The sequence below is a fragment of the Perognathus longimembris genome, chromosome 15 (genome assembly GCF_023159225.1).
Source record: "Perognathus longimembris pacificus isolate PPM17 chromosome 15, ASM2315922v1, whole genome shotgun sequence".
NCBI classification, from domain to species: Eukaryota; Metazoa; Chordata; class Mammalia; order Rodentia; family Heteromyidae; genus Perognathus; species Perognathus longimembris.
The window spans coordinates 46,498,773-46,518,096 of record NC_063175.1 but is presented as its reverse complement, the minus strand read 5'-3'; the positions used below and the strand labels follow the sequence as shown (position 1 = coordinate 46,518,096).

The following is a 19,324-nucleotide window of genomic DNA, read 5'->3' as shown; positions in this document are numbered from 1 at the left end:
AATGTGGCAAGACTTCCTTCTCCACCATTCTACTGCTTTTTATTTTTTTGAGAATAAGCCTGCCTTTCCTGAAGTTGGCACCCCAGGGAAGTTAGCAATTAAAAACAGAAGAGTAAGGGAGGTTTATGTATGTCGACTGGGAATGTCTAAGAAGAGTAGCCACTGATCTGGCGCTGGTGGCTCCTACCTGTAACCTTAGCTCCTCAGGAGGCTGAGACTGAAGGATTGTGGTTTGTAACCAGATGGGGAAGAAAATCCCATGAGACTCCATCTCCAAATGAATTAGCAGATAGCTATGCTGCAGGTATGGCTCAGCTGTCAGATTGAGGTAAGCCAAGTGAGCACAAGGCCTTGAGTTCAAACCCTGGTAACCAGAAGAGTGGACACTTGAAAAGTAACAGTATGAGAAAACAATCATCAGTACAATTCAGTTTTATTTAACACACATATGTACACAGGGACATTCAGCATGTGTAGAATCTATCAAATGGAGGAGTCACCCAGAAATGTCTTGGGAAGCAGACATTTTTAATTCACTGGCTACACAGTGAGTTCAATCATTACAAGGTTTTCATACAGGTGTCATGTTATGTCATCATTTGCTTGTAAATTACCAACAAAGCCACATATGTCTCTACATTTACAAGGACGGGTTCAAATGCAGTGCCAACAAAATCAATATAACACTGAAAGCGTACACTGGGATGAGAATACAACGTTTAGTCAGGGCTGAGAATTCAAGCTCGAGTGAAATTTGGGGCTGTGGCTGTCAAAAAAGCCAAGGACAGCGTCACATAGCAAAAGTTGAAATGGGAGTTCAGTCATTAGGGATGTCTAGCCATCACTTTCATGTGGCCCACAGAAGCGTACAGTCTATAGTCTGGCCAGGGGACACGGAAGGGCTGCTGTCTCCAACCTGCAGGCCTGCTCCCCGAGCCCTCAGCTTTGTGCTCAACCTCCATGTGGAATCCAGCCCCACATTCGCCGTAGCCTATCTACTGGTCCCACACCTTCTTCCTGAGGCATAGAACACCCTGTGAAAACAAGTCCCCTATGGTGGAGGTGTAACCTCTGCTTTCCAAATAGTTTTGAAGTCTAGAATAAATTCATTTGTATTTAATTTCATAAAGTAAATGTGTGCCGGGTATACAGCAGGCTCAGAAGCCCACTGGAAAAGCCAAGTGCAAGTTTTAGTTTACTTCAGGTTTCTCTATCTACACTGAACACAACAGCGAGTCCACCAAACGAAGTCCACACTGTGTAGTTCTTATTTATTTTCCTGGAACTACATATATACTTATTATAAATACAATGTACATGCACATGGGCATAAATTCACCTTTGTAAGAACATCTGTCTAAAACCAAGTATTCCTTGGTTTACAGAGTTGCCATCAATGGAAGTAACTTTTCATATCAGGATGAAGGTGATCTTCTGGGGAGTGGGATCTTAACTTTTTCATATGCTCTTTAAAAGTCTGTTTTTAGTAAAACACAGATATATTTGTTCCAGGATCTTGCTCCTACATTTCTGTGTATTATATAAACTCTGACAATCTATGTTTTAAAAATTAAATGCTCCCATTATTGTTTTCATTCCTTTTGACATTTTGCATACTTTTCTCCAAATTGAATAAATCATTTTTACTTTTGCATTTAGTAAACCATTTTGCTCAACTAATTAATCAATAACCAACCAACAAACCAAACTAGTCTCATCTGAACTATATATAGACCCAAGTTTGTTAGGAGCAATTTGTACATAAGATATCTTACAGGTTTTTTTTTTCTATTACTATAAGTAAGTCTGGAATAATTTGACACAAGAACAAAGGGATCTAGTTAGAGCATACTTAGAAGTATTATGAACAACTTTTATGTTAATACCACTGAAATACATCAACAGCTCTCATATTTTATATACACGCTGAACAAATTAGTTCTCAAAGATGTTTACTTAAATGCCTTTGTAGTTTTCCTTTAACTGATCAGTAGTTGGAAGGCCGGCTTGCAGTAGTCACTGATAACTGACGTATGTCACACACATGGGAACTTCCAGTTGCAAAGGTCCTGGAAGGAGGGAGGAAACTTTCCTCAACAAAGGGTCTACAGCCACACACAGGAAGGCCTTCAGTTTAGATGTATGCTATGCTTCCAAACTTGGTACTGTAGCACGAAAGTCCCTCTCAGAGATATAGATTATATAGTGACTGGATAACCATATTAGATAGACCACAATACTGGTCATTTTTATGGTAAGCTACTGAATATACTACTATCTTTTAAGCAGGAAATGAGCAGTTTAGAAGGTGAAGTGTCTGGAAAACTGTATTTTTTTTCTATAAGGAAAAAGTATACATATTCTAATATTTCCTCAGTCTCAAATCAACTAGGTAGTGGCAACATCCTAGGAAATGGAATTATTTCCTAGCCATCACTGGAAGGAAAACAGCCATGTAAACACAGAGTCCGTTTGGTAGGCAACAGTAGGTTTCAGGAGACAGGAAGGAAGTGATTTCGATAGTGAGGGCTGGCAAGTCACCCGCCGGGTGAGCGTTGGGCTGGCCAGGCTCGGGCAGCGCTGTGGAGCCTGGCTTGGAGGGCTGCAAGTGCTGATTGGGGCTGGGAGCGCAATCACAGTGGTTATTGATTTCCAAGCTTCTGTGGCCGCCAAGCAACAAGAACGTCCCCAGGAATGGCTGGCTCTCCCCTCCCATCCGAGCGACAGGATGGCCGCACGCCGGGCAGGTGGCCCGTGCGGAGGACATAGATCCCCAAGCAGCATGCACGAGTGACACAGCCCCGGCCTGGCCCTGGGCCGGCGCTGAGGGGGCTCGGGGCAGGGGAGGGCAGCCCTAGACCATGAAGCGGTGCTCCTTCCCGTCGTGCGCCATGAGGATGACGTTGCGGTTGGACGTCCAGATGAGCCGGGCCAGCCTGAGCGCGTTGTGCGAGCCGGGGGACGCGGGCTGCACCGGGGGCACCTGGTAGGTCTTGATGCAGCGCAGCTGGGGGGCCGAGTTCAGCATGCCGATGCTCCCCAGGAGCGACGTGTTCATCTGGAGGGGCAGGGGCAGAAGAGCACAACCGTCACCGCAGGAACCCTCTCCCTTCCCTGTCCAGGGCCGCTGCTTCCGGTCACCCTCTCCACCATGGCTGTGTCTATCCACCCGCACGCTAGTCCTCCCTTCCACAGGGCTCCTCACGGTAGAATGCCAATTGACCCGATGGTGTTACTTTATAAACGCATAAATCCAGAGGAATTTTATTTTTGTGGACAGAAGCTGATCGAAGGAGAGCCTAATTGATCTTCAGGAAAGGAGCTAAATGACAGCTGCTAATAAAATAGCTCAATTAGATGACATTTAGAGATTGTGGGTAGGGAAGACCTTTTTGTTCTTTGACAAAAATACTAACTGTATTTCCTAAACAATGAGTCAATGAAGACTGGTTTCAGAATTTATAATTTGCTCAAAGAAAATGAAGTTAAGCTATTGAGAGAGTGATAATTATATGGATCAAAGATGGAACCCCATGGGCTGGGGATATAGCCTAGTGGCAAGAGTGCCTGCCTCGGATACACGAGGCCCTAGGTTCGATTCCCCAGCACCACATATACAGAAAACGGCCAGAAGCGGGGCTGTGGCTCAAGAGGCAGAGTGCTAGCCTTGAGCGGGAAGAAGCCAGGGACAGTGCTCAGGCCCTGAGTCCAAGGCCCAGGACTGGCCAAAAAAAAAAAAAAAAAAAAAAAAAGATGGAACCCCAGCCCCATGCCCATCTCCAATGCCTGCTGTGGAAAGCAGGCTCTGGGAAGCACCCCCTTATTGGGAAGAGAGACACAAGGTTCGCTTTTGCCCTACTGCTTTGCTATCCTGCTAGAGTATTCTCTCCATATTTTGTGATGGTAACTTTTCATCAGGTAAGAGGTATTTGGTTTTTTGGCACTTTTTATGGATCTAAAATTTCTTAATACATTCACACCCACTCTAAATAACATGGGAATTATGAATCATGAGCGACTGGACATTCAGGTCAAAGTGCCAAATATCCAACAGCAATTATCTAAGTGAACTAACTGTTTTCAGAGCAACCGAGTCTGCAGGCTTCTTTAGATTTTAAATATCATTTAAAATGTTTTCAATATGCATCATTGGGCAATCATAAAAATCATGTGGAAAGCATACTGCCTGGAAAGGAGCCTCTTCTTTGCACTACTTTTCACTTCTATTTCTCCTCAAGAACACAGCCACCATCGACATGGACAAGACACCAGGGATGTAGGTGAAGCCTGCAGCCTGTGACCCATCGCACACAGGCTGTTGATACAGGAAGCCCTGGCAGGTCTCAGGACACTTAAGATGTGTTATTGCTCCTATCGCGTTCTGCATTTGGATCAGTGCGAAGTAGGAGCCATTCCTTTTTTCCGGCTTCTCAGCAGCAGGGTGGTGTCAGGGGGTGTAAATCATGGTATCTCTAGCAGAGTGCGTGCAGGCTCCACTGACATTTTCACAATTTAAATCATCTTGAGTAATAACCCTTTTAAGATGACTAATGTTACTGATTTTCCTGCATTAATAATAGTGCCGAACACAACACAGAGGTGAAAAAAAATCACTAGTGTACGAGGTCACATTTTAAAACCAAATGTATGGTTATTCTTAACTCTTTCAGCTAAAGTTCTGCTCACATTTAAAGCCAGGTAGTGCCTTACTGTCATTCTTCCAAAAGCCGCTGTCCTTTCTTCCTTCCTTTCTCCAAAAGCTTCACAAAAGATAAAAACTTAATGTTTTGCTACTTTCTGGAGGTTCCCAAATAATTTAAATCTAAATAATAGTGGTGAACTTGTTTTCCTAGTTCTCATTTTTATAAAAAAGCAACAATATAAAATGTAGTCTTTTATAGGACATACTCAAATGATTCAGAAAACTTCTGGCTAAAATTAACTGGCATCAACAGGCTTACTTGGCTTGAAAACAACAGCCACAACCACAACTACTAATTTTTCAGTTGAAAAATAGCTAAAACTATTTTTCACTCTTTGTGGATGTTCTGTGAAAATAAGTCTGAAGCTTTATTTCTGCCAGTGGCTTGAGATGCAAAGGGCACTAAACATGCACAGGTAACTTCTCCATTTTTAATTCATTTCTTGATATTTAGCCACATATACAAGGCATACATTGAAAGTTAAAGGGGAAAGAAAGAAAATATGTAATGGAAATGGCACAGAGAGAATGAGAAAGGGAGAAAGCCATTCTTACAGCTAGGTGCCCCTCATGACTGAGGCTCACCCTCTTGGTCAATGTCATCAGTAAGCCAAATGGCCTTCCTGCCTCAGAACAGAACCATGAAGTTCTTGGAGGTACACACTGTTACAGTTGCATATAATTCAAACAATAGAGACCCTCAAGTTTAGTAAACTTCATTATTTCTCACACTATACCTTCATAGGACCTCTTAAAATGAGGAATGGGTCTGGAGTAGTAAAGTTGGCATGCATTTTTCCAGTAAGCTCAGCCAAAAAGTTGATCATTCTGTTATTCAACATTAATTTTTTTTTCTGATTAGTGACTGACTACAAACTATGCTAAGGTAAGAACAATGTAAGTATTGAATGAATGAAAACTTCGTGGAATTATTAGATTTTTTAGTATTAAGTTGTTCTTGACTACAAAGGTAATACTGTGAAAATTCAAGTAATAGAAGTACAAAAAGGAAGCAAAAAATGTCCTAAAGTTCCCGTTTTCCAAAGTTAATTATTGTTATCATTTTGATAAGCAGCCTCCAAACTTTAGGAACATATATATATACATATATGCATATATATACATATATATGTATATGAGGAAAGTAGATTTAAAGAATTTTCCATAAGCAGGCTCCTATTAGATAGCAGTTTTGCAACCTGCTTTTTTACTCAACAAAATGTTGAGGGAAATCTTTATGGCTAATGATTATATGTTTAAATGCCCAAATGCTATTCTATTACACATGGAGTAAAGAAAAGGCAATAAAACCAGCGACCATCTAACTTGTTCATATTTCTGAAAGGGGATTTTTGTTTGTTGAACGGTGGTAGTCAAATTTAGGTGAAAGAATTACACATGTATTTTATTACCAAGCACTACTTGCTTAAATACCAACAAATACACTGAAGTGAAATAGCCAAATTGCAGAAATAGGATGTTAATATATCAGATGGTTTGACAGATTTCCAAATTATATTATTCAGCAGCTGAGCATATAAACTCTCTAAAACAAAACTTTGGCTTTTCCTTTTCCTTCAGAGATATGCTTCACAAAACCAGTACTGTGAAGATTATTTTCTGAACACAGAAACACAACAGCTAAATTCATCAAAACAGGACATGTTTTAATGCCTTCTCAAAGTAAGTAATGCAGCACATAAACCTTTTACTAAGTCTCACTTGAGTAATTATCTAACCGATATTTCTCATTAACACTCATTTCTCAGAAAAGATTTTAATAGTTGGTAGCTTTAGAAAAGCTATGTATTAATAAGACTTCATTAAGTTTTCAAAATATATTGCAGTACAGTTACTGGAATAATATAAAAGTATTCTCATACATCATTAGGACTAAACAACATGCAGCTAAATAAATGAGGCAAGTCCACTTCGAGAGAGCAGTGGAAAGACCCAACATGGTTCTTTGAATTGCCTTTAATTCAAACGGAAGGCCACTACACTTCTGGAAGAAGTTCCATTGCATTTTCTTGATAAAGCTGGAATGATCTGTTTCTGTGCCTTCCATTTCAATTGCAAGACTGAGCAGGGTACAATTTAAACCTCCATGGAATGGGCTGCATCTTAAATTCTGACAATGGTTTTTAGAGGCAAAAAAGAGATGGGGGTGTTAGCTGAGCTGCTGCGATGCTCTCCACCTGCAGAGGACACCGGGCAGCCCTTGAAGTAGGTGAGCTATGAACTAAGGACAAGCATACATACTACATACTACAGCTCTACTATGCACAGAGCCACAGGCGCAAGCACATGGGGGCTAAGGTGCACTTCACAGAGCCCAGAGTATTAGGGAGAGGGAGAGGATGAGGCAAAGAGTGGTCTCTAAGAGACAGGAGGATCTGCTGGAAGGAAGGATGCTAACCATAAGCCCATCAGTGTGCTGGGTAGAGATTTTAATAAAGAAAAAAAGAATTCAGGGCAAGAATGAACAAATGTATCAAGCAGAACCTTAAAGATCTAGACAAGGGGGAAAAAGATATTTTATCATTTTGAAAATTCAGGAAAAATACTGCAAGTAATCTGGCTAATTTTAGAGACATTATTTTACATAACATTACATTTTCTTCTCAGAACAAAACTTGGGAGGAAAAAAAGCAGAAGCTTCGTTCTTTTTATCTCCAAGAAGCAGGCACTGGCACAACTCAGGCTCTGTAAGAGCAGCGCCCGGGCTCATCCAGAGTCCAGGCTGGTACAGTCTCCTAGACATGGAGGCAATGCGGGGTGAATGGAGATTTCTGTAAGCATAGCTTCAAGAGGCTAGGCGAGTGGGAAATAAAGGAAAATGTCTATCGATTAAAATGGTAGAGCTATGACCACTGAGTCACTTATGTACAAAGAACCATGAACGGGTGAACTTTCGAAAGAACCATTGTTGCAAGAGTCCAACTTATGAACATGTAAAGAGTGATGGTGGAATTTCCACAGAAAATGCCAGCCCTGTGGTTACCCACTGGGAAAAGTGAAGACTGAGTGAGATGTCTGACAGAAGGAGTTTAATATGAGCTAATTAAGATGCTGGAGATACATTCTGGAAGAAAGGATAATGAGAAAATAAACTGGAAAACGAAATTAGATAAGAAGTAGAAAAAGTCTCTGACAGATTTGGAAGTTGTCACACTTTAATAGCATGTTGTTAATTAAGCAATTTATTGTATCCATTTTACATTTTATTAGCTATTGATTTTTTGTGCCATCAAGTTGTGCTGAAGCCTTGTTTAAACTTTTATTTTATTTTTCAGCTTTCAAAGCAACAGGCCAAATCTTAGAAAACACACTTGCATCCCAGGAAAATAAAAGTAAATAATTAAATTTGAAATGAACTCTTTGGGGGAACGTGACAGAATTCCATATTCGTGTGGCTGTCGACACTAAAAGAGTAAGGTAATTGAAGGGAAGATGAGATATGATTAAGTACTGAAGATGAGAATCTATAGTAAAAATTAGTTGGTCAAACTAGTGTTCATTCTAATTAGAATTTAACGTCAGTATTTTCATGATGCTCATGTTTTACAAATATTTTGAACAGTTTAGGAATTAAGAAGATTATGCGGGAAATTCAGAAGGTAAACAAAAATGAGATGATACAAAGTGAGCATCCAGCCAGTACTAGGCAGTTCCTCATTAGCCCATGCCCCGTGCCCTGTCAGGAGTCCCAGGCCTCGGGCCCCATGGAATGTCTTGCTCAGTGACCTGAGCCAAGCCACTCTTGCCTGGTTCCTTTTGGTCCAGGCCTCCCCCATACACATCTCATCCTTATTCACTGCTAACATGCCACTCTTTCTCTCTCCATTCCAACCCTTCCTCAGTGTCTTTTATGGTTTGGCCAAATTGTCACTTGCTCTGGAAGGCATTCCTAAACCTCATTGTCAGGTTTGCCTCTCTACTGTGCTTGCAGGCTTGGTTCTTCTGTGTTTCACGGAACAGGCTTCCTCTCTCTGTACTGCTAACTGTATTCTCAGCACCCTGCATGATGGTGCCTCAATCAATAAATATTTGTTGACATTTGTTGAAGAAAGGGAATTGAAAGGCAGGAGGAAGGGCTGGCAGATAGGCTCAACAGGAAGACTCCTACCACAGGGAATTGTGCTCTCATTCTTACCTGCCAGAAAGAAATGTGGCTGTCGGTGTTGGAGTAGGTGGCGAGATACCGTCCATCAGGAGCAAAGGACACTGCAGTGATTGGTCCCTTGTGTCCATGGATGGTCTAAAAGAAAATTCATAGGTCGTTAATGGAAGGCTTTCCCAAAGTGATTGTAAGTAAACACATCAATGCAATATTAGATATGCTTACATTCTGTTTATACAAACCAAGTTAGAAAAAGAAGAAAAGTGACCAAAGTCCTTCTCTCTCGTTCTGAGGAGAAGATCTCTTTTCTATATGGGAGGATAGCATGAGCACGAAGAAAAAGCAAACCAGCATTTTAGTTCATCAGAGGGAAGAATTCCAAAACTAATTAGAAAATGTAAGAAACTCATCACCAAAATTATCCAGCAATCTTGATTTGAAATGAAAAAGAATCAAAACTATACCACATTGTACCTGTCCTAGGAGACAGACTATAAGTTCAGCTCCTTAATGATCACCCATTTTTTTCACATTTCATGCTTGTTTTCTACCAATAACACTGTGTTTAAATGTATATAGCCACAAGTAGTAAACATATATACAGGTGCACACTGGAGGCTTGGACACATATATAAATCAAATACTATTAAAAACAAGTTAACAGGAATAGTTTTTGAACCTTTGCCAATAGCTTGCATTGATTTAGCCATGAATAATAAAAAGGGAGTCACATATTAGACTATGTCTTTGATTTTAAAAAAGGTTCTTAATAACAAAATACACTTAGGCCTGGTGATATTAATACACTGCATAAGCAAATAAGCTATTATAATAATACCCAATAGTCAATTATTACTATGTTAACTAATATCCAGTCTCCTTTATCTAGAAAGGAATGGAAAAAAAGGTGTGTCATCAAATGGAGACAATATCCATCTGTAAGTTTGTTACCATCTGTAATTTTTGATGAAGAACTGTGAAACTTGAGTCTGTGTGCATCAGACTTGTTACGAGATTTGTAAATTTTTTCAAAAACATCTTAAGATGAAAATGAGAAAGAACTGTGTATGTATGTGTGCACGCACGTGCGTGTGTATGTGTGTGTGTGAATAAAAATATATTTTTCTGTGTCCTGTCCTTGGCAATCTGTTCTTTCTTGTCATTGCCTTTCAATACACTGTGAGAGCCAAAATGCACCTGCTTTTCAATCAATGTTTAAAGGAAGAATGTAATTCTGATAATACAGGCATGGGATTCAAGCAGCAGAGGGCAGTTTAAATCAGTTTGCCTGGGTTTTGCCATTTTATTAACCATGGAACCTAGGATCACATTATCTAAGGTGCTTAACTTTAGAGTTCCCATATCTATATTAAAGGAATTACAAAGAGTTTGTGAAAATTAAATGGAATAATACATCCGTGGCACTCTGCACAATGTAGGACACAAAATAAAAATTCAGTAACTACTACTGACATTTTTATTACCTCTGCCAGTTTGGGAAATGATCACACAAATGTAAACAATTAGTTATTCAAGAATATTGCTTAATGATCTTCTTCCCACTCCCAAGAAAAGAAAACCCCCAAACCAGTTTCTGTTCAAAGTCAGCATCCCCAGAATGCTTAGAAATGGACTCCAGACTGGAGCATTTCACAGAACAAGCATGGGAGCTGTCCAGGGTGCTGGCCCATCCAAGTACTAGATGAAACAATATGAAAGCCTACTAAATGATGGTTTCCAAACATCAGCTTAACAGCAATTGCACTAGAGTGAAAATTATTTTAGGCAGGGGAAAACCTCTCCACCAATTAAATGAGGGAAAACTTTCCATTCCCACATAATTGACTGGAAGGTATTAAAAAAAAGTCAACATTCAGTTCTGTTAAAACGAAATCTGCAATTCTACTGGGCTAACCTGAAGGCTAGCTGGAATCTGGTTGCTGCTGCTGTTGTTTTTTTTGTTCTGTTTTTTTTTTTTTGTCTTTGTCATCAATGGGTTTTAGTTCCTTTTTTTTAAATCTTAAGAAAAATTTAATTTTATTCTCAAGGTGATGTACAGAGGGGTTACAGTTACATAAGTAGGGTAGTGAGTACATTTCTTGTCGAACTTGTTACCCCCTCCATCATTTTTCTCCCACTTTCCCTTCCTCCCAACCCCTCTTTGCTTATTTTTTTTTGTTCTGATAGGCAACTAGGAAGGTCTTCATTCATAACAGAGATTGTAAACTGAGGACTCTTACATATAAAAAAATGTACGTATGTTTTGGCCTGCAAAAATGTTTAAAAACATGGTAAGCCTGTGTTTTTAATTGACTAGATCTCATGTAAAATCAGCACTATGGACAGGGCAACAATGGGCCTTGTTCACTTGTTTCCCACTTCACTGGTCCAGCACTGGTATAGGAGAACTGTGCATCAGGTTGGTGGGCTCATCTGTTTCCTGCCTGGGCCCTCCTAGCATTTAATGTGACCCTCAATTATAAACATTTCATTCATAATATTGTCCCCCCTGTCCTAGGGACCCTGCCACCCATCTAGAACTTGAGCAGTCTAAAAGTTCTAAGTAAAACGAATCAGATCTTATTGCAAGCCCTCAGAGCCCTCTGAGTGGAGATGACTGCTTTTCCTGGACCTCTAATTTCCAAACAGATTGCCAGGTCTGCTTCCTTCAGATTAGCATCTTTCACCAACAAGCAACTAGGATGTTCTTCAGGGAATCAGAAGGTAAAACAATGAGTAGACAATAGTTATGGCAGCAGACCCACAAGCTGTCAGCCACTGGTCTGTGGACCTGCTGAGGTCAGCCCTGCAGGAGAAGTAGAAACTTAGACATGGGTTGCACCTCCGCCTGGTTACAGAAGCTCTGCTTGAAGGAGTCCTCTGTGTCAGAAGGCACTGCCCCGCTGGCTAATGTTTCTCCCAGAATGGTGGCCTGTGAAGTCACCTCACCTAGGGATTTTCTTCCAGAAAAAATGTTTCTCTTTCTACATAAGTTTTATGCTCTTACCATGTAACACTAATCATATAATATAACAGGACTTGCTTCAAGAAGCTCAAGATGAGATTTCTACCCAGTCATTAAGTAGTAAGAAGGATTTCCTATTCATTGCACTCACTGTTATTTTGTTATTATCTGTTGGGGTTGGGGCCCAGTTATTTATTTGCTCAAGTTTGATTTCTTTAAGAATTTTTAAATGACCTTTAAGTACCTGTACAAGGGAGTTGTCATTTAGTGAAGTAGTTTATAGATACAATAAACCCCTTTCAGCATGCTCACTCATCTCTTGCCTAGCTAGTTCTTCCCTCACACTTCTTAATTTTGCAGGATATACATTAGATTCTTGTTCGCATCTGCATTTTCCTCCTCCTCTCCTCTTCATTGGTCCACCCTTTTCATCCCATCCACAGATTCCCCCCCCCCCCCTTTTTTTGTGCTGGTCCTGGGGCGTGAACTTAGTGCTTATGTCTCAGGGCTCACACTTGAGGTATAACACCACTTTCAGCTTTTTCTAAGTAGTTTATTAGAGATAAAAGTCTCACCGACTGGGCAATTTGAATTGCAATCCTCAGATCTCAGCCTCTTGAGTAGCTAAGATTATAGGAATGAGCCACCAGTGCCTGGCTCACTCCATCCCTTTTGAGTACCTGCTTCCTGGTGTTTTATTTGGCTACACTTTGATTTTCACTTTCTAAGGAGTTACACTATTTGGTATCTCCCTTGAATCTACTCTATTTCAGTTAATACATTTGTATATATTTGCATACCTCTCAACTTAATTACCTATGAGTTTGTAAGCTAAATCCAGTCATGTACTGTTTCAATGTGTAAATTTCTTTGAAGTCTCTCTTGGACAAAGGGATCATACTTTGTTTCAAATGAACACACACACACACACACACACACACACACACACACACACGAAAGCATAGTGCCAGGTGCCCTCCCCAGCTTTCCTCTCCCTCTCCTGCTTTAAAGCACCTTAAACCCCAGGAGGACTGACAGCAGCTGATAGATCTGCTGTCCCCTAAGGAAGCAGGGACGGCGCATGGTAGTGCAGAGAAGTTTGCTATTTAAAATGGTTTGGTACATCTGGTGAGCTCATTACCATCTCAGCCTAAGAGGTGCTTCAGCCCTCACTGTAATGGAAATGTTGCCATTGTCTCTTTCAGATTCTCGGGACTTCTGAAGTCTTGTGCAGGCACCACCTGAACAGACTTTAACTTCCACTGTGGCAGCTGCCTAGGGATCACAGTAAACTCCCAAGTGCTTTGTGAAAAGGCAGAGCCAATCCAAAGGTGCCAGTCTCCAATGGAAGAACCTTAAGGCCATTTTCAGAACAACAGGTTTCAGACTAAAAAGTGGTTTGCTTGTTTTTTTTTTTAAAAAAATATGCAAGCAGGTTATCATGTCTTGTTATATTTTTAGTCAAAAGCATGGTTGTCTGGAAAAGACAGAGATGGGATACAAAGAAATTAATCTAATTCAGGAAATGCTATGAACAATGAGAGAAATCACACAATTACCCCTAGCAGGAGGCCAAGTGCTGAACTGTTAAACACTCCCCACCTCCTTGCCTAATAAAAGGATCAGAGAGGCCAGATTAATAATGAGCAATACTTACACACTGGCTTTTAACAAGCACTTCCAATGTGCTCTGCAAAGAAATATAATTAACCCTACTACATCGAGAAGGAAACAGAAACTAGAATACTAAAATGGTTTTGTCAGTGTCAACAGAAACCAGAGTAGCTAGAGCTAGAATGTGCTCTTTAAGATTGCTCTTCACATGGTTTGTCTCTTCTTGGAAAAGACAAATAATAAAAAAAAAAGCTCCCAAATGGCAAGTTTTTGGCTCAAAGCAAAATGTAGGAGGATAAATAAGATTAAAGAGAGCATTTTATATTTATTTTCAGGTTTCCTCACTCTTTTTAGGGGAAAGGAAAACATCAACTAAATAAAACATTTTGTTACCTCTAATGTAAGCTGTAAAGAAAAGCTCTCTGAAAGTATTAAAATTTTGCTTTTACAAGTATCATCATAGGGACCAGGTGTGTTGTATATATCTATAATCCCAGCGCTAGGGAGGCCGGGGCAGGAGGCGTAAGAGTTTCAGGTCAGCAGAGGCGTGTCAGGTAGAACCAAAAATAGCAAACCAAACCAGAACAGCAAGCCAATAATAAGACTCCCCCAAAACTATCATAAGAAAAAATTTATAAATCACTGACTCATGTGTTTTGTATAATAGTTACTTAAAAAAAACAACAGAAAAATAAAAGAACATGGACTGAATCTTGCCAGCCCAAGGTCTCCAGGCAGAGGCACATGGCCTTCTAGAAGAGCAGCGTGGCAACCCTGGAAAGTCTGCTGAGCTTAAAAAAAAAAAAAAAAAAAAAAGCCCCAGTTGACTGCACACATGCAAACACAGCCACACTCTCACAAGGAAGAGGCTTGGCAGATGCCTGGAGTTCAGAGTGAGCCCCAAGTGTCCACTGGCACCTGTAGGCAGGAAATAAACTGGAGAAGGCCAGATACTCAGGGAAGACTCAAGGAGTGCTCTCAGGAAATGAGGATGGAGCCCCAAAAAGAAAAGGAGAGGCAATTCCAAAGACCTGCCAAAGGGGATCTTTCCCAAGAGGTGCTTCTACTTAATGATAACTACCAATGCCAGCCTGGTGAGGATCAGAGCATGCTCACCTCCATCCTCTACACACCACCCTCCATTTGCTATCGCTTACATAGTCACATTTAGGGTGGCCAAAGCAGTAAAGGACAGTGAGAGAGTGAGAAGGTGAGACAGAGAGAGAGAGGGGGAGAGAGGATAGGGAAAGGGAAAGAGAGAGGGGGAGAGAGGCGGGGCCTGTGACTAATTTGCATACCACTCTGACATCCCAATACAGGAGGCCACACATTTCATGTCTCCTAGCAGGAAGCAACCACTCACAGCAGAGAGGACAAAGACGTTGGTGTGACAGCTTTGTGAGGCAAGAAAAAGCACATTCCAAAAAGATCCATTCCCAAAGAGTCCACAAGTTAAGAATTAATTATGTTCAAGAAAATGTTTTCCTTTCTTTTCTCCCAAGGAACCAATTTATGAAATTTTTAGTAGCTGTTTAAAGTTCATCTGTTCAAGGAACCAAATTATAGGTTCAGCCAATGATTTAGGTGTATAATAACACCATTAAAAATAGATAATCTCATCTATGCACAATGAAAGGACTCCAAGTGGAATTTAATTATCACCCTGCACTAAACCTCTCACACTTCTGTGTAGGGACCCTGACAGGACACCTGGTTCTGTCTGCCACGGACAGGGCTACCTGGAAGCAGGCAGACAGATGAAAATCTGCTCCACTTCAAATATTGCTGGAGAAGACTCCAAAGTGTCCCCTGAGGACCTTTATAGTGTTCAGGAAATTTTTCTGGTATCAAATATAAGTCCAAATGTGGTAACTTCTGCCTGCTTCCTCTCCATCAGTACAGATGGAAAATAGCGGTCACATTTCTTCTACAGACTTACAGCCTCTTGTCGCTACTTGTTGTTTGTTTTTTAATTTTCATGATTTAAAACATATTCCTGGGGCCTTATTAACCTTTTCTTTCCAGCCTCATTTTCCAACTTGTAAAATCATTTTGGTAGCTTTTTCTTAAAGTGTTTCTAAGTTTTATAATTATGCCATTCTACAATTGGATGGTATCTTAAGGTCATCTTCTTCAAGTAGATCTCAAAATGTGGAATTTCACACTAGACTGGGTACTACGAAGAAAGTGGTGTCATTAGTTTTTCATAATGTTATGCAGGCTAGTGCTATACTTATCAGAAAATGGCAACTGTGGCTCATGATTATCATTTGAAGATAACTTCCTTCAAGTTTCTGGAAGGAAAAAGCTGGTGGAGCAGTTGGCATGCAGGTGGTTGATAATTCAACCTGTTCCCAGTTACCTTTAGGAGGTGGAAGTGTGGACAGCCAAGCCCAAGGAACCGTCTCTGTGTGTGGAAACAGCCCCACAGATGGGCAGCTCCCACTCGACAGCACGTCAAACCCTCACCCACTATTCTACCTTTGCATTCTGACTTATATTCACTAAGGTTGCTGCATTCACTGTGGCTTCATGATCTCTTCTGAGACATCCATCTACTTCTGTAATTTGTCAGTGATCCACACATACATCAACATATCATCTAGGTGATGAGTTTTGTCTCATCATTGTGGTCATGGATACAAATGCAAATATAACTCAATATTTTTTAATGTAAAACAAACACATATCCAATGCCACTAAAAAACAAAAATCACAGTACTCTGGTTTCTTTTCAGAACAACTTTTTTGCTATTTGTGTGTGTTACTGGGCTTTGAACTCAGGGCCTCATGCTTGCTTGGTGATACTCTATTAGTGAGACATGATTTCAACCTTCTCCTGAACTGTTTGTGTGTGTTTTGGAGATAGGGTCTTACTTCCTGCCCAGGCATGCATCCAGACCATAACCTGCCTATTTATGCTTCCCAGGAAGCTAGAATGCCATGTGTATGCCACTGTACCAAACTATGAGTTGAAGAGGTTTCTTAAACTATTTTTTGCAGGGTCTGGGCTAGTCTTGAACTGCAATTCTCCTTATCTTGACCTCTCAAGGAGATTTCTCCTTATCTTGACCTCTCAAGGAGATCAAGCTAGGATTATAGGTGTGTGCCAAGTACCTAGCTTACATATTTCATCTTTTAAAAATAAGCCTGGGCTTAGTAAAGGTCAACTATAACACAGGATTATCATCCTTCAAATGCATTTAAAACTTCATACTCAAAGAGTTTACCTGTGTGCATTACTGTGCTACAGGAGGTCCAGAAAGCACATGAAAAACACAAATTTCCCTATCTGTACTAGCTACTGTCTTGAGCACTTCTACATAAACAAGGCATGGAGAATATTCAGCTAGCAGTAGGGAAGACTCTATTCTCCCCCACGTTACTGTGGTATGGAGAGGTAAAAATCATTTGATTTGACTGGCATTCATAGTCCAGAGTCTGCTGTGAAGAGACAGGTAAAAAGAAAGGTAGAAACTGCTCATGTTTGATTTCAACTTGTGTTTCATGTACCTGGCATTCTGTACATTACCCACTCCCACTCTTAGTGACTTTGTCGCAGAGCTGATGTGGATGTTGAGCAGGGTCAGTTGTGGCTTGGAGTCTGTGTGCAACCATGGCCCACGAAGCAGCAGTGGGGCCATGAAAGGAAGAGCTTTATGGAGTGAGCCTCATTGGGGTGAAGTGCCCACCAGCCCGCCCCACCCTGCAGCCCCAACTGTACTCCAAGGGGTCTTAAAAAGCACCCAGACTCCCAACCTCAGATGGCACCGAGATATAGAAAAGCTCCTGGTTTAGAGGACAGCAGAGCCAGAGGGCATTTCTGCCTCCAGCTGTCCTGTACCCATGTGGAAGGGGCAGGTAGAGTGGTGGGGGGCCAGGGCAGGTCTTCTGCCCTCAAAATGTGGCAGATGAAGCAACACTCTACCTTGACCCAGATCCAGGAGTTTAAACCCCGGAACACAGGGCTGCCTTGACCCGGAAGACGCTGTGCTGCTCCGGTTTCTCAGCAGCCTTTCCCCAGGGCCTCTATGCCTAACGGGACCACTGCTCCATTGCGACTCTGTCAGGACCCTAAAGGGGCAAAGGCTGGCAAGCATCACACAATAAAGCACTTTGTAGCAGGAGATAGTTGCAAAATTAAGAGCCTAGCCTTTTCTCACTTGGGACACAAAGTATCAACCAAAATGGAAGGAGATGGTGAATGTAATCCACAAGTTCTCTAGGGCTGAAGTGAGCTACTCTGTTCTCATTGGCTCCATTACCTTCCACAGTCTAAACATGGGTGTGCACATGCTGCCCTTTGAGGTCCCACCATGATTCTCAATAGGGATTTGAGGGTTGACAATGAGTTAGCTCTGTAGTTCCTGTGCCAGAGGGAAGGCTGAGGTGATGCTTCGGAATCATTAAGTCAACGATGAGTTAACCGGCTAGGCTTTTTCCAATCCATGAAGCATCTGAATTATCCAGTCAAGTATTTTCTTACCATCATCTAATTGAAAAGAATATACATTTGGAGAGGAAACCAAATAGATTTGCTTCATTTTAACATCTTTTTTTTTTTTTTTTTTTTTTGGGCCAGTCCTGGGCCGTGGACTCAGGGCCTGAGCCCTGGCTTCTTCCCGCTCAAGGCTAGCACTCTGCCACTTGAGCCACAGCGCCGCTTCTGGCCGTTTTCTGTATATGTGGTGCTGGGGAATCGAACCTAGGGCCTCGTGTATCCGAGGCAGGCACTCTTGCCACTAGGCTATATCCCCAGCCCTCATTTTAACATCTTAATGGAAAACAGATTAAAGGATAAAGTGAGCTATCTTAAACGATAAATGATAAATAAAGTGAGCTATCTTTTATAGGGTGTAATGGCCCAAGTAAACAGATTTTATTCCTTAAAAATAGCTATAACATATATTGTTCATTCCCAATTGCTAAAAGTTATCTGTATATCATCTGGGACTAAATGAGCTAATACTGACAAAACAGTGTTCAATATCTATATATTAATAAACCTATGACATAAACAACAATTTTTGAAATTTCTTTTCTAAGAAATTACACACCACCCTGACTTAGGAATAGAACAATGAGAACAAAAAAAAAAAAAACACTCATTGTTTCTTTAGGCATTATTAGTAACTTCAGATTATAATCTATATCCAATTTTGAAAGTTTTTTTTTTTTTTTTGTCTGTCCTGGGGCTTGAACTCAGGGCCTGGGCATTGTCCCTGAGCTTCTTTTGCTCAAGGCTCTCAAGCACTCTACCCTTTGAGCCACATTCTCAGCCCGAAAGACTTTTTATAATCTATCATTAACAATAAAATTATTATTTCTTAAACAAGGTCTTCCTATATAGCCCACCCTGGCCTTAACCTTATAATCCTCTTGTCCCAGATTCTGCAGTGCTGGGATTATAGGTGTAAATTTCAACATTCAGCTCCAAAATTAATTTTTAGAAGAAAAGTCTATGAATAAACAGAGAATGAACATTTGTCAGTGGTTTAACCAAATAGTACAGTCATCTTGAATACCATCTTTTACAAGAAAAAATGGGTACTAATTTTAGGAGTTTTCCCTTTTACTTGAGAAATTTTTATGTTCAAAGAATAAATAACTGTCCAATTTGATGAATATTAACTCAGCTTTTAATAGCTAAGCCTCTTCTTTTCTTACTGTAGATAGTAAGGGGCTATGGCAAATATACATACTCACACACCTTTCTCCTTTACTTTACTAGATCAAATACTTTCAAATCTGTTTACTTGGGCCATTACACCCTATTATAGATAGCTCACTTTAACTATCATTTATCATTTAAGATAGCTCACTTTATTTGGCACTATAAAATATCTGATTAAATTATACATAAGTGGTGTCCTTTCTTTGTGTGTTGAAATGATCAATGTTTTTAGAATTATACTTTGAA

At 40.6% G+C, this 19,324-nt stretch overlaps 1 protein-coding gene across 5 annotated transcripts in view; it reads right to left on the bottom strand.

The window, feature by feature from the left end:
• Positions 1-418: 418 nt before the first annotated feature.
• The window catches only part of Wdr7 (WD repeat domain 7), a 252,259-nt gene continuing 233,353 nt past the window's right edge, over positions 419-19,324 (bottom strand). For all 5 annotated transcript variants that reach the window (XM_048363808.1, XM_048363805.1, XM_048363804.1 and 2 more), the window contains 3 exons: positions 8,859-8,963; positions 2,811-3,058; positions 419-2,762 (listed from right to left, as the gene is read on the bottom strand). In XM_048363808.1, coding sequence (XP_048219765.1) covers positions 2,855-3,058; positions 8,859-8,963 — 309 coding nt within the window. In that variant the 3' untranslated portion in view covers positions 419-2,762; positions 2,811-2,854. The remainder of the gene's footprint in view (positions 2,763-2,810; positions 3,059-8,858; positions 8,964-19,324) is intronic.